We start from the raw sequence: 13,424 nt of genomic DNA, 5'->3' as shown, positions 1-13,424 counted from the left end.
GCTGGATCGCTCCCAGGCCCGGCCACCACTATGGGGACTCGTCCGAAAAGCCGAGAGTTGGCGTGTCTGTAGGAAGCACTACTTGGCACTTCCTTGTCCATGTAGGGTAGGGGTGTCGAACTCAATCAGAGAAGGGGCCAAAATCTAAAATCCAGCCTAAATCGCGGGCCGATTGGTTTACTGAACAGTCATAAACTGACAATGTCATAAACTGACAGCGGAGTGCAGTGATGACAGCGCGGTGCGGGCCACATTGCAAGGCCTGGCGGGCTGGATTTGGCCCGCGGGCCTTGTGTTTGACACATGTGATGTAGGGGCTGATGAATGAACACCTAATGCCGTTAACGCACAATTAGATCACGTATGTTGAAGCACATGCTTTCCACGCGTGCATCTGTAAATATTAATTCTGGAAAGGATAATCGTTCGGCGCCGTGACAATTAAGCAGCTGTAACCTGTCTCCTGCGTTAAGTGATGGAGCCGCAGGCGAGCTGGGCAAGCAGATGGTTTTACCCACCCAGGATTAATGTTGAAGACTTTAAAAAAACAACACAAAAAGAGGTGTTGACAAATCAGAAGTAGGCATAGTTCTCATGCAAATCGGCTCATTTGCAATGTAGATTACCCTGAGAACTCATTTGGTGGATGGGGCTCTGCTGTTAAAGGAACACACTGTGTTACATTGGGAGGTGGTAGATTCCCCACCAACACATTATTTCCTCATCTCATTCAACCAACAGGGCTTAATGGAAACGCAGCTGGCAAAGGACTCATATTTATGGACCTGCTCTGACTGCTGCTTGATTTATCCAAGCCACATGTCTGTTCAGCTCCAGAAAGAGTAGCCAGGTTCCAGACAGCTGCTCTCCGGCTTCAGGGAGGCGCTCAGAGAGGACAGAGCGGGCCAGCACCCCGTTGTGAGGAGGGGCAATAGAGACTGGCTCTCCTCACCCTGGATGGGAGCAGAGAGGATGTTAGATGTGAACGGGCAGAGGAGCTGTAGCTTTTGCATGGACTAATACCATAACCTAACTTGTATTTCCAAAATAGGCGGCGTGTGTGTGTGTGTGTGTGTGTGTGTGTGTAAGGGAGAGACTGTTTTAAGATGAAAAGAGGCAATTTTCAACTTCATATTGAAGAAAAAAACAGAGGTCCATTCCACCACTGAGAGGATTCTGATGTGCCCTGTGGGAGGGAATCAGCACAGTCCTTGAAATCGTGGCACACTTCCTCCACCCTGACCTGGAACCACATGCAGAGGCTGCCTTTTTCTTTACCCCACTAGGGCCCTGGTCAGCAAACTGCGGCTCGCCTGGTCTCCTCAGTGCACCCCCCAAGTGCCAGCCCCCCAGTCCAAGGGAAGTGGGAGGGAAAGACCCTCAATGGACAGAGACCAAGGCCTTCCCGATGTGCAGCTTCTCCATGAACACAGGACTGCATCGCCCACGGCCCCGCCAGACCTGACAGGGGGCCGGTGCAGCCAGGGGCCTGGAGCCAAGCTTTGCCATGTTCCCTGAACACCCCCAAGCCTGCAGGAACCAGGCAGGGGGCGCTAGACCCCCTTTCTTAGCTGCTGAGTCACACTGCCAGACAGGAGGCCCAATGTCCCCCAGGTGGCCCCGGGCAGGTGTAAGCGCCGCCCTGTGTCCACTTGGTAAGGGGAACGATAAAGCTTGAATAAAAATGTAAAAATACAGATTCAGAATGTCCCCATGCTATATTACTATGAATACGGCCACCAGTTTGGGAACATGACCAAAGTTACAAAAAGTATTGATCTTGTAATCCAAGTGAAACATTTCTCAGAGTGTCTCCTCCCCCTGCTCCCCTCCAAATGGTCTCCCACTTCTGAAATTGAACAATGAAAATATGACCCTTTCACTGTCTTCCTGAGAAAGAGAACACCAGAGCAGAGCTTGTCCCCGGGGGCACTTTTGGTCTTTCTCTCACCCCCTGGGGGTCAGTGGGAAACTCCCCACCTGTGTGCTGAAAGGCGAGCTGAGCGCGGGGCGCCTAAGTCTCCTCCGAACACACCGAGCATGTCTCTGTGATCAGCGAGGATCTTGTTTCCCGGGCACGAAAGCCTTAGCTTAGAAACAAACAGCCGGCTTTTGTAGCTTAGCGGAATTAGGATTTCCCCGAGGCCGGATTTCCATTTGAATTGCCCGAAAGTACATGGAATCAATGCAGCCCGATACACGGCTCTGTGGCGGAGGCATGAGCGGGAGGAGACGCCACACAGGCTCCACCAGGCTCATCACCTGGATTTTATTTATTTACTTTTTAAAAATTTATTATTTTAAAAAATATATATTTTATTGATTTTTCACAGAGTTAGAGAGGGATAGAGAGTGAGAAACATTGATGAGAGAGAAACATGGATCAGCTGCCTCCTGCACACTTCCCACTGAGGAGGAACCTGCAACCAAGGTCCATGCCCCTGACTGGAATCCAACCCAGGACCTTTGAGTCTGCAGGCCAATGCTCTATCCACTGAGCCAAACTGGTCAGGGCCATAACCAGGATTTTAAACAACAGCATCTCCCTAACCCCAACCGGACGACGGGTTGGGCAGAAGCGGGCTGACAGTGGTGAGCACACAGAAGTTTCTTCTTGTACCCCTCAGTAATTATTGTATTATTTTCTATACAAGCAACTGCAATCCTACTTTTGTCCACCCCTGTATGATTCACGAGAAGAAAGTTATGAACACCCTAATAAAAATATCAGGAACCTTGCCCAGCTGGCTCAGTGGCTGAGCATTGACCGATGAACCAGGAGGTCTCGGTTTGATTCCTGGCCAGGGCACATGCCCTGGTTGTGGATCCCCACTAGGGGGAGTGCAGGAGGCAGCTGACCAATAATTCTCATCGTGGATGTTTCTCTCTCTCTCCCTCTTCCTTCCTCTCTGAAACCAATAAAATCATATGTTACAAATAAAATATCAGGAGCCAACCCTTCCAGATAGATGGTGTGTTCAGGGCCATACTCCAATTCATAACCTGCTTTAGCATCAAAATCCCCACGGTTTTGTGAAAAGCGTAAATGGCGATGAAGACAGGAGGATGACGGATGGCGAATAGCCTTTGCTTCCTATGGGGAATCTCGATGTGCTAACTTTAATTTCTCCTTCATCTCTCTTTCAATGAAGCTCCCTGGCTGTACTCAATGAGCGACCCATCCTATGGAAAAAGGAAGAAAAAAGCCCGGCTGTTTAGGAGGAGTCTCTCCTAACATGGCAGCTCCTTCCAGCCGGAGGCCCGCGTGCCGAGGCAGCGGACACGCACGCGCAGTGACCGTCCGCAGTGAGAACGCACGCAGCCCCTGGGCTGTCTAACCAGCACCCCTCAGAGGCCAGCTTGACCTCAGGGTCACCGTGGACAGATACCCAGGCGTGTCTAGGGGGCCCCAGGGGGACCCTTGCCTGCCAAAACCTGGAGCAATACTTCTCATCGCCTGACAGAGCAACAGCAATGCTTTACAGGTTCTCTACGTCTTCACACGGGCCCGCTTCTGGGATTGAAGCTGAAATAATGCAGGCCCTTTAGTTCACCGTGGTTACTTACAGGGGCTACAAAAGCAGCCAAACAAAATGAAACAGTAGAAGTGGAATAGCGAAGGACTGCAGAGAGACACATTACCCTAGCACTGTGGTCGGCAAACTGCGGCTCTCGAGCCATAGGCGGCTCTTTGGCCCGTTGAGGGTGGCTCTTCCACAAAATACCACGGCCTGGGCGAGTCTATGTTGAAGAAGTGGCGTTAGAAGAAGTTTAAGTTTAAAAAATTTGGCTCTCCAAAAAAATGTCAATCGTTGTCCTGTTGCTATTTGGCTCTGTTGACTAATGAGTTTGCCGACCACTGCCCTATCACAACGATCCCGCTTGCTGCCAGACACGGAACAAATGTTCAAGAGCAGCGTAACCTGAGACACTAACCACGCGGTCTTGCTAGGGTCAGCGAGGGCAGCAGGGGGGTTTGGTAACCGCCGGGCGGCAGGTTAAATCTGCCTGTCCACTTTACAGTTCGCTTCCCGGTCCTCCCCGCTGCTTCCCTGGGAGACATACAGCCAAACAGGCGGCGCTCCTCCGGCTGGAATCCATTCACCGCTGCCCGGGGGGCAGGGAGGGCGTGGCTCACAACACACAGATACAATCAGAGCCCTTTCCTGCCCTGCGCTGGCTCTAGGGCATCCTGGGACCTGCAGTGGATCTGCGTGGGCACAGGGGCGTTGTGTGGTCCACTGTGCGTCCACGGGACGAGACACAAACGGTGGCTGTCCACTGTTCTCTGCCTCAACGTCGCTGACATGGACAGCAGGCAGCCACTGCCCCCTGTGGCCCCTCCGAGAGCAGAGGCAGGGAACGCCGCACAGAATTGTGGGATGAGCACCCATGGGTGCTGTGCATCCGTGCCCCAGGGCTGGGCAGTAAGCTCATCTGAGAGTGAGACCCTGAGGATGCCTCTTGGTGGGGAGGTGACCTCGGAGAGTGCAGGCTGGCCCTGGCTGCCACTGGGGGGCTGGCTGTTCTTCCCTCATGAGGCTCATTTGTCCCCTGAAGCCTCACATGCCTGCCTTCCTGCGGAGCCTCCGGCGTGTCCGTGGTTTGCTCGTGGCCGACAGAGGCTGCCTCTGTGAGCAGCTCCATCAACACTTTTCACCCTGAGTCTCCAAGGGGCTGCCCTGGGCAGAGCCATGGGCACGCTGACACATGTCACTGCTGGAGAGAGGCACTCTGTGGGGGACCCCTTAGGGGGGACACCTGTGGGTGGGTTTCCCTGATGCCCCCACCGGCTCCTGTGCCTCTGGTCTGTGAGCAGGGCACCCCAGCCTGTGAGCCCGGCTCAGGGGCACCGCACGGGGGTGGTAGTGGTACCCTGGAAACAAATGCAGGGGCGTCAGCAGGATGAGGGAGAACCCGTGACGTGTTACAAAGGTACCAGCGGGACCGTTTACAGGACGGATGTGGCGTCAATGTCCCATGAAAACTTCCTGGCCAGTCAATTCCCGTAAGCAAAAGAGGCAAAGTCCTACTCCTTATCGATGCATCAGGAGAAGAAGCCTTTTAAGATGACAAGACTCCCCGAAAGCTTTACCAAGCTCTGCCCTTCAGCCATACACCGGTGTGCGGAAACGCCGCACCTCAAGGTTAGGAAATCGCGGTGGGCCTGGGCATTCACAATTAACACTACACCCTGTCTCTGAGCTGAGGTGCACACACATCGGTTACCCTGGACCCCTGAACAGTGCCCGGCTCAGGGGCACCGACCCCCACGCGGCCAGAAACCTCACTCCCTGGAAACCCGAAGCTGTCCCGCAGGCTCCACCGAGGCCTGGTGCCGGGACCCTCCGCAGATGCCAGTCTCTGTAGATGCCCCGCCCCTTCGAACCGGGGGAGGTCCATGCATGTGTTTGGGCATCTGCATCATGGACTCCCAACAGTGGGTCAAACACAGGTTGGGATTGTTTGGGGGGAAAAAATCCACAGAAAAATCCACCCACATAGTTCAAACCCATGTTGTTCAAGGGTCACTTGTACTTACTTTTGTTGTATATATTTTTTTTAAATTAAATGTTTCCATTTCAGTGACTCAAATGGTAAAAGCAAAACAGACCCTGAATACCCTGAAACTGTGCCAGGGTTACTAGCCAGTGCCGGGATCTGCAGCCCATAGAACCCAAAGGGGCACACGGACTTTTTCTTAAAATAAACATGGCTTTTTGTTTGCAAGTGCAATATGGAGCACTGAAAGATCACATCCAATGAACGCGTATTCGTAGGTAAGAAGTGAAATCACCTGTATGTGCGTCAGAAAAACAACGGGTGACAATTCCTTATACTTTGTACTCACATCAGCTGTTCTAAAAAGAACTAAACTGCCATCGCAACCTGAGAACGTTACCGAAAAACAACTCCTGTTTAATAAAGGTGAGGAAAAATTCGTCAGAAGAAATCAGCTTTTCCTGTTTTTGCAATTAAAAAATTAAAAATGTTAATTAAGCGTATTGGTGTGACGTCGGTTAATAACACTCGGAAGGTTTCCAGTGCACATTTCCATAGTGTCAGCTGCGTGCTGCATGCGTGTTCACCCCCTCAGCCCAGTCTCCTTCTGCCACCATATAACGACCCCCTTTTCCTTCCACTCCCCCCGCCCCTTCCCTCTGGAGCCCCCACACTGCTGTGTGTGTCCACAGGGTGTGTACGTGTCTGCCGTGCTTACTGCTTTTCCGAGAAGAAACCCAGCCAACACCAGCTCTTCCCAGGGCTTGGGGTGTGCTGGGGGGAACGGGGGGGGGGGGGGGCAAAGGGGCACAGCCTACCGATGGTGCAGTGCTCCCCATTCCAGCCCTGGCTGCACTCGCACTTGCCGTCCTTGCAGGTCCCGTGCTCGGCGCAGCGGGGGTGGCAGGCTCTCTGGTTGCACGCGGGGCCCGTCCAGCCTTCCTCGCAGCGACACGTGCCCCCCATGCAGACGCCGTGCGAGCCGCAGTCCACGGAGCAGATCTCTGCGGGAGAGAAGAGCAGGGAGTGAGTGAGACGGAGCGAAGGAGCTGAGTGAAGGTGAACCGTGTGCTCAGGACGTGTGTACTGAGTCAGCGTCGGTGTCCCCTGAGATGCAGAGAGATGGTAGACGTTCAGTTTTTGTCCATCGTTTGATTTTACATGCTGCTGTGATTGTGCCTAAAACACACATGACCGTCTTACAAACCATTTCCTATACTAGTATACATACGTGTATAGACGCAGATGCCCGTGGGCTGCTAACGAAACAGAACACGTGATCCGTAGCCAGAGGAAAACACACACACGTAACCGAGAGTACCGTTCGGCAGCCCGGAGCACGTGCACACGTGTGTCACGACATCACATGCACACGTGTGCACACGTGTGTCACGTCATCACATGCACAGAAAGTCAGTGAGTTATGTCAGGGCCTGAGCAGGCGGCTGACAGTGGTTGGGTTTCACCCCTCCAGCAAGAATGGAAAAGGTGTTAACTCTAATCCTCCAGTTTAACATTTTTAAACATTCAGGGACTTGAATTACAAAAGGGTCTATTCTAGGGTGCACGTTAGCGTGCGTCTGAGGCACAGGCATGCTGGCTGAGTGAGAGATGCTGCGTTTTCTGTTCAGTAATGTGTGCTGTTGACAGATACAAGCTGCCTCGCAGACCCACAGAGGAAAACCAGGTTAATCACGTAACTACTGACTGTGCCGTTTCGGAAACACGGCTTCCAGGGACTGGAACTGCTGAACGGAGCACAAGAGACCAAGGGACTTAAAGACTGCAATTGGCCCTGGCCGGTGCTGCCCAATGGTTAGAGTGTTGGCCTGAGCACTCATGGGTCTTGGATTCGTTTTTAAATAAAGGATGTGTACTTGGGCTGCCGGTTCTCGCCTGCACCTGTTTGGGTCATGTGGTGGAGGCAACAATCAATGCGCCTCTCACACTGATGTTTCTCTCCCTCCCTCCCTCCCTCCCTCCTTCCCTCTCTCCCTCCTTCCCTCCCTCCCTCCCTCCCTCCCTCCTTCCCTCTCTCCCTCCTTCCCTCCCTTCCTCCCTCCCTCTCTCCCTTCCTCCCTCCCTCCCTCCCTCCCTCCTTCCCTTACCACTCTTTCTGAAAAGCAATGGAAAGGTTATCCTCAGGTGAGGATTAACAAAAAATTTGAACACCCCCGCAAAAAAACAGACAAAATGAAAACAACCACAACAACAAAACAACAACTATAATCATAGGCCAGGTCTTTACAAAGAATTCAGGTACAGAATTAATTTTTTTTCTTAAAAAGCTTTCCTTGACTAGGATCCGACTGAGGGAGAGACAGAGACAACTCGGAAGGATGTTTTATTTTCTACTGTCTACACAGAAAGCTAAAGAAAATTAGCTGTCACTCTTTTCTAAGACTGAAAAACGATCCTTTCGTTTTGACTTTTTTGCAATGGAAGTGCTGAACGCTAAAGCCCTGACATCATCTGGAACACACAGAAACGGACCCCAGCACTCTTTTAGACTGAAGGATGGTGACTGGTTATGCAGTCACAGGCCCCGTGTGTCCCACTCCCTGTCCCCACGGCATTCCTCAGACCCACCCTCTCTGCCTCACAGCGCTGCAGGACTCAGCACCCGTATTTCCTGCAAACGACAGCCGGGCTGCGAAGAGGAAGCCAGCGGGTGGTGTTCTTTTCGTGCTGCGTTTTTCTCGCTGGTAGGAATTAAATTTTTAAAAAAATATGTTTTATTGATTTTACACAGAGAGGAATTGAGAGGAACAGAGAGTTAGAAACGTTGATGAGAGAGAAACACCGACCAGCTGCCTCTTGCACACCTCCCACTGGGGATGTGCCCGCAACCAAGGTACATGCCCTTGACCGGAATCGAACCTGGGACCTTTCAGTCCGCAGACCGACGCTCTACCACTGAGCCAAACCGGTCCCGGCAGGAATTACATTTTTGATGAAGAGATCTGAGATGGCCCGATTAACTTCAGAGGAACAGAACGTCGGCCGCGCGACAGAAGAGAGGGCTCCTGTCCGAGGCCCCGCCTTCCTTCCATGGAATCGATGCTTCGTTAGGCCCCGGTGTTTATCAGCGCTCAGCACACTAGCTCTGAGCGAGGTGCGCCGATCTCGGTAATGAACTTATTAATTAGAGTTAATTTAATTGAAGTGGAAGGGAAGGGCTAATTAATGGGCAAACTGCTGATGGAGATAGAGGCGGGCTCCGTTGCTTCCAGGCCCGTAAACTTTCCGAGGGAAGGAGATCCTTTCTTCTCTGTTAGCGGCTTAACCAGATGTTCCTTTGGGGGCAAATTCTGGCTGAATGGAGGTGCCTGAAGGTCATTTCCGCAGCGGCAGAGGGGGCAGCAGGGAAATGCTTTCTGTTAGACATTCAGGATTATTCTGCTAGTACTTGGCACAAAGGAGAATTAGCAGCGTTCTGTAAGCTTTCCGTGAGAACTGTGCAACACGTAGCTACATGTGAGGCGCATGATCCCAGATATTTTCCCAGGATGTGTGTATGCACAGGTGAGACCCTCACTAATAATTCTGACTTTTCTGCTGTTTTTTTTTTCTCCCACTAATAGAAAAGTTTATTCATTGTTGTTCTCTTTCCTCCAAGAATAGGACTATCTCATCTCTCTACGTTAAGTTTCTGCTTTGCAATGAAGATACAGAGACGAATAGGATGAAGTCGTTTTTGTATAGCGACAACATCAGATTTTCCAATAGCAACAATAATCACATCAGCATAACAATCAGTCTAAATGTGTGAAATAATGACATGCGATTGTGGCAGCCAGTTTAGTATTTTGATGAACACATCTCTTTTTGCTACGCATGGCCAATATCATTTTATGAAGAAGACTGAACTGCCTTTTGAGTTGTTTACTAGAATTTACAAACAGCCCTTTAATTCAGGTGATGTTAAATAACTTCAGATGAAATTAAAAAAAAAAAAAAAAGGCTATTATGGTATTTCTTTCCTCCTTCTATGATTGTGGGAAACAAATTAGAAGGATGATATTTCAAACATGTATTATTTAGAACCAGGATTATCATGCCTGTTTTGCGGATTGAGGCACAAAGGAACCAAACCAATAGTTTTACTGTACAAGTGATTTTATCTATAAACTTTAAGTGGATATGTTGGTGGGGTGCATTTTTGTTTTGTTTTGTTTAAAAGCTGGAAATGTAAATAAAAACTCAACGGAAATAACTAAATGCCTGTTTTGACTGCTGTAATTATAAAGCATATTTTGAAGAACAGAGGGCAGAACAAGTTGGAGTGTTATTTAAAATAATGCCATGCAGCCCAGCCAGTGTGGCTCAGTGGTTGAGTGTCTACCTATGAACCAGGAGGTCATGGTTAGATTCCGAGGGTTGTGGGCTTTATCCCAGTGTGGGGCGTGCAGAAAGCAGCTAATCAATGATTTTCATCATTGATGTTTCTAGCTCTCTCTCCCTCTCCCTTCCTCTCTGAAATCAACAAAAATATTAAAAAACAGAATAAAATATAATATAATAGCGCCAGGCCCATTTGATAATGCTGGTTGGTGATGACTCCAGAAAACTTCAGTGAGACCTCCCAGCCCTCTCCCATCCAGCCCCCAGGCCCAGGGTCTGCCCTTCTCGCCCTGGGTGTTACTTGCTCTGTCAGTCACGTACTTTCCAGCACAAGTTTCTCTCTTCTTCCAGTGTCTCCCCCTCCTCCTCCTCCTCCTCCTCCTCCTCCTCCTCCTCCTCCTCCTCCTCCTCCACCTCTACCTCCACCGCTCCTTTCCCTCCTGCTCCATCTTCCTCTTCTTTCCTTGTACTATTTACTTGTGCTCAGAGAGTCTGAGCATCCAAGCAGAATCCATCCTCTCCTGTCTCTCACCTCCCCGCATCGCTGCTGTGCCATCCTGCTGACCCGGAGCCTCCGCCCTTCCCAGCGTCCTCGCTTCATTAGAGACAGTCACGTGAGCACCCACCTCCTCGCTTCAGACTCTCAGCTCTTCTCACCCATGTCAACCCTCTGCGTTCGAGCACTCCCGCCTCTTTCCCTTTCCCATGCCCCTCAGAAGTGTCCTGCTTGGTGCTGCCAGCCCCAGACGGACCCATGCTCCCGTCCCCTCGCCCTGGGAGGAGCTCTCGGCCGTGTCTCCAGTGCAGCCTCCAGTCCAGACGCTGACATCTATGAGCCTCTCCACCAGGGTCCCAGAACACTGTTCTCCTCACATCGGCGGGTGCACATCTGGACTGGGAGTCAGTTCCCCGTGACCTACACCGTCATCTCTAAACTGCATCCCCGTAGCGGGGCCCAGCCCGACTCCTGCCTCCACACACGCCGCCCTTGCTGTCCACACTCCCACGGTTGGATCTCGGCTAAGGTAGCTGGGCTGGCAGCTACATTTATTTATTTTTTAAAAAATATATATTTTTTTGATTTTTTTTTCCAGAGAGGAAGGAGAGGGATAGAGAGTTAGAAACATCGATGAGAGAGAATCATCGATCAGCTGCCTCTTGCACACCCCCCACCAGGGATGTGCCCGCAGCCAAGGTACATGCCCCTGACCAGAATCGAATCTGGGACCTTTCAGTCCACAGACCGACGCTCTATCCACTGAGCCAAACTGGTTTCGGCTGGCAGCTACATTTCGAATTCATTACGAGCTCAGCACTGTACCTAAGTACCTCACATGCATAATTCAAGGAATTCCCACAGCATCGCCGTGAAGACTGTCTTATGAGGGAGTCCATTCTACAGGCGTGTAAACTGACGCCTACAGTCACTGCCTGAGGTTACACAGCCCAGCAGGAGGGACTGGACGGAACCCCAGCCCTGATGTCAGAGGCCAGGCTCCTATGAACTTTGTAACATTTTTCCTGAGTCAGAAAATATGCCTCCCCACCCCTACACACACTACATCCTGTAAAAGAAGGCAGGCACGTTAGCAAGAGTCTCTCTGAGGACTCTCAGTGGGCATCAGGCGCCATTCCTCTGGATGGTGACCGAATTCTGTGTATCTTTCCACGTGAAACTCAATGAACTTGAACCAGAACGGACTCATTTCTACGCATTTCCTGTGTGTTCCTCTTAGTTCCCCAGTTTACCCTGTCATTTTCTAGACCAGAACAGCCTCCTTTCAAACTGCGGGACTCATGAGCGGCCATGAAATTAAGCCATGGGCTGCAATCAGAGTTTGAAAAGCAGAACAGACTTGTAAGAAAGTATCCGTGTATGCACCCCATTGGAAGGTTTTTCCTCCAGTGATGTGAGCACATGCACACATATGTACACCAGGTCACAGTAAACATGTAGTTAAGATGGTAGGCCATTTAGGCCAAACATGTGACAGTCCCCCTGCTGGAGGCCAGGACTGACTTATTACCCCTTTATCCCTGAAGGCCAGCACCGTGCCGGCACACAGCGGGCGCTCGCCAAGAACCGACGGATCAGATGGAATGCCTGCCTGCCATTTCCATTATAACCATGTCACAGGCAGACGCTGCATTTTTTTAAAAAAAAATATATTTTTATTGATTTCAAAGAGGAAGGAATAGGGGGAGAGAGAGAAACATCATCGATGAGAAAGAATCATTGATTGGCTGCCTCTTGCACGCTCCCCACTGGGGATCAAGCCCGCAACCCAGGCATGTGCTCTTGACCGGAATCGAACCTGGGACCTTTCAGTCTGCAGGCCAAAGCTCTATCCACTGAGCCAAACCGGCTAGGGCAGATGTTGCATTTTTTACACACTGAAGGCAAGATCTTCCACCACCAAAAGTTATACATGTTTTATTGTGATATTCACTTTACTGCAGCTGCCTGGAACTGAACCCGCAATATCTCTGAGATATGCCTGCGTTATGGTTAAACACTCAGTGTTGCACCATTATATACGTCATAATACCGACAGGTGTATATCCTTTACTGTGACCACGTCTAGCCTTAGGTTGTCAAATAGTTTTCAAGGGCAGCTTCTTCGTTACGAGATCATGTGCTCAGATCCCCACCTGTACCCAGGCCTTGAGAGTGCTTTCCGGCAGTGAAAGGTTATTCTTTACAATGCTGCTAAAGCAGAAAGTTTAATGCCAAACTACTAAGCCCGTTTCTTTCCTTTTTATAAGACAACAAATTTCATTACGTTTAATATTTATTTCTATAAACAATCACTTTAATAAAAATCCACATTAAATTTAATAAGTGTGTTTTAAAAATTTACAATATCTCAGCCCAGCTTTGGCCTATGAACCAGGAGGTCATGTTTGATTCCTGGTCAGGGTACATGCCTGGGTTGTGGGCTCCATCCCCAGTAGGGGGTGTGCAGGAGGCAGCCGATCAACGATTCTTTCTCATCATTGATGTATCTGTCTCTTTCTCTTTCCCTTTCTCCCTGAAGCTGATGAAAATATATTTAAAAAAATTCACAGTATCTTCATCTTTAGCTAAACCACCGTAAGCCCGCTGTGGCACTGCACTGAGGACTCACCGTTTGAGCAGTCCGGGCCGGTCCAGTTGGGGTCACAGGTGCAGGAGCCGCTGTCCTGGAGGTAGGTGCCGTGCCCAGAGCACTGGTCCGGGCACATGGTCTTCAGGATCTCACAGTTGCTGCCCCCCCAGCCCGGGTGGCAGTGGCACTCCCCGTGGATGCACACGCCGTGGTTCGAACAGCCGGGGTCCAGGCAGTCAGCTGGTGTGGAGAGCGGAGGAAAACCTGGTGATCTGTCTCGAAGGCATCACGCACAGGACGTGCAACACAAAGAACGAAATCCCAACCTAATTTCTATGAACGTTTTGGGTCCTCTGATACACACCTGCCATTTTCAAGAACTCGTTACTGGAAATGCAAAGCATCATGCAATCAAGCATGGAGAACCGTGCCTCTCAGGGAACCGAGCCTCTTGTGAGGATCCGTAACTTTCTTGAACACACACACACA

General features: G+C 50.6%; 1 protein-coding gene across 1 annotated transcript in view; it reads right to left on the bottom strand.

Annotated features, from left to right (window-relative positions):
* The window catches only part of LOC311618694 (teneurin-3), a gene marked incomplete at its 3' end in the record, with an annotated part of 452,876 nt that overhangs the window by 17,946 nt on the left and 421,506 nt on the right, over positions 1-13,424 (bottom strand). The window contains exons 11-12 of the mRNA XM_084876249.1: positions 12,975-13,175; positions 6,321-6,506 (exon numbers count right to left, since the gene is read on the bottom strand). Of these exons, the coding sequence (XP_084732375.1) occupies positions 6,321-6,506; positions 12,975-13,175 (387 nt within the window). The remainder of the gene's footprint in view (positions 1-6,320; positions 6,507-12,974; positions 13,176-13,424) is intronic.

The sequence above is a fragment of the Pipistrellus hanaki genome (assembly GCF_964339955.1).
Source record: "Pipistrellus hanaki genome assembly, chromosome: 3".
NCBI lineage: Eukaryota > Metazoa > Chordata > Mammalia > Chiroptera > Vespertilionidae > Pipistrellus > Pipistrellus hanaki.
The sequence above is the reverse complement of the archived record's forward strand: the minus strand, read 5'-3'. Positions and strand labels throughout refer to the sequence as shown.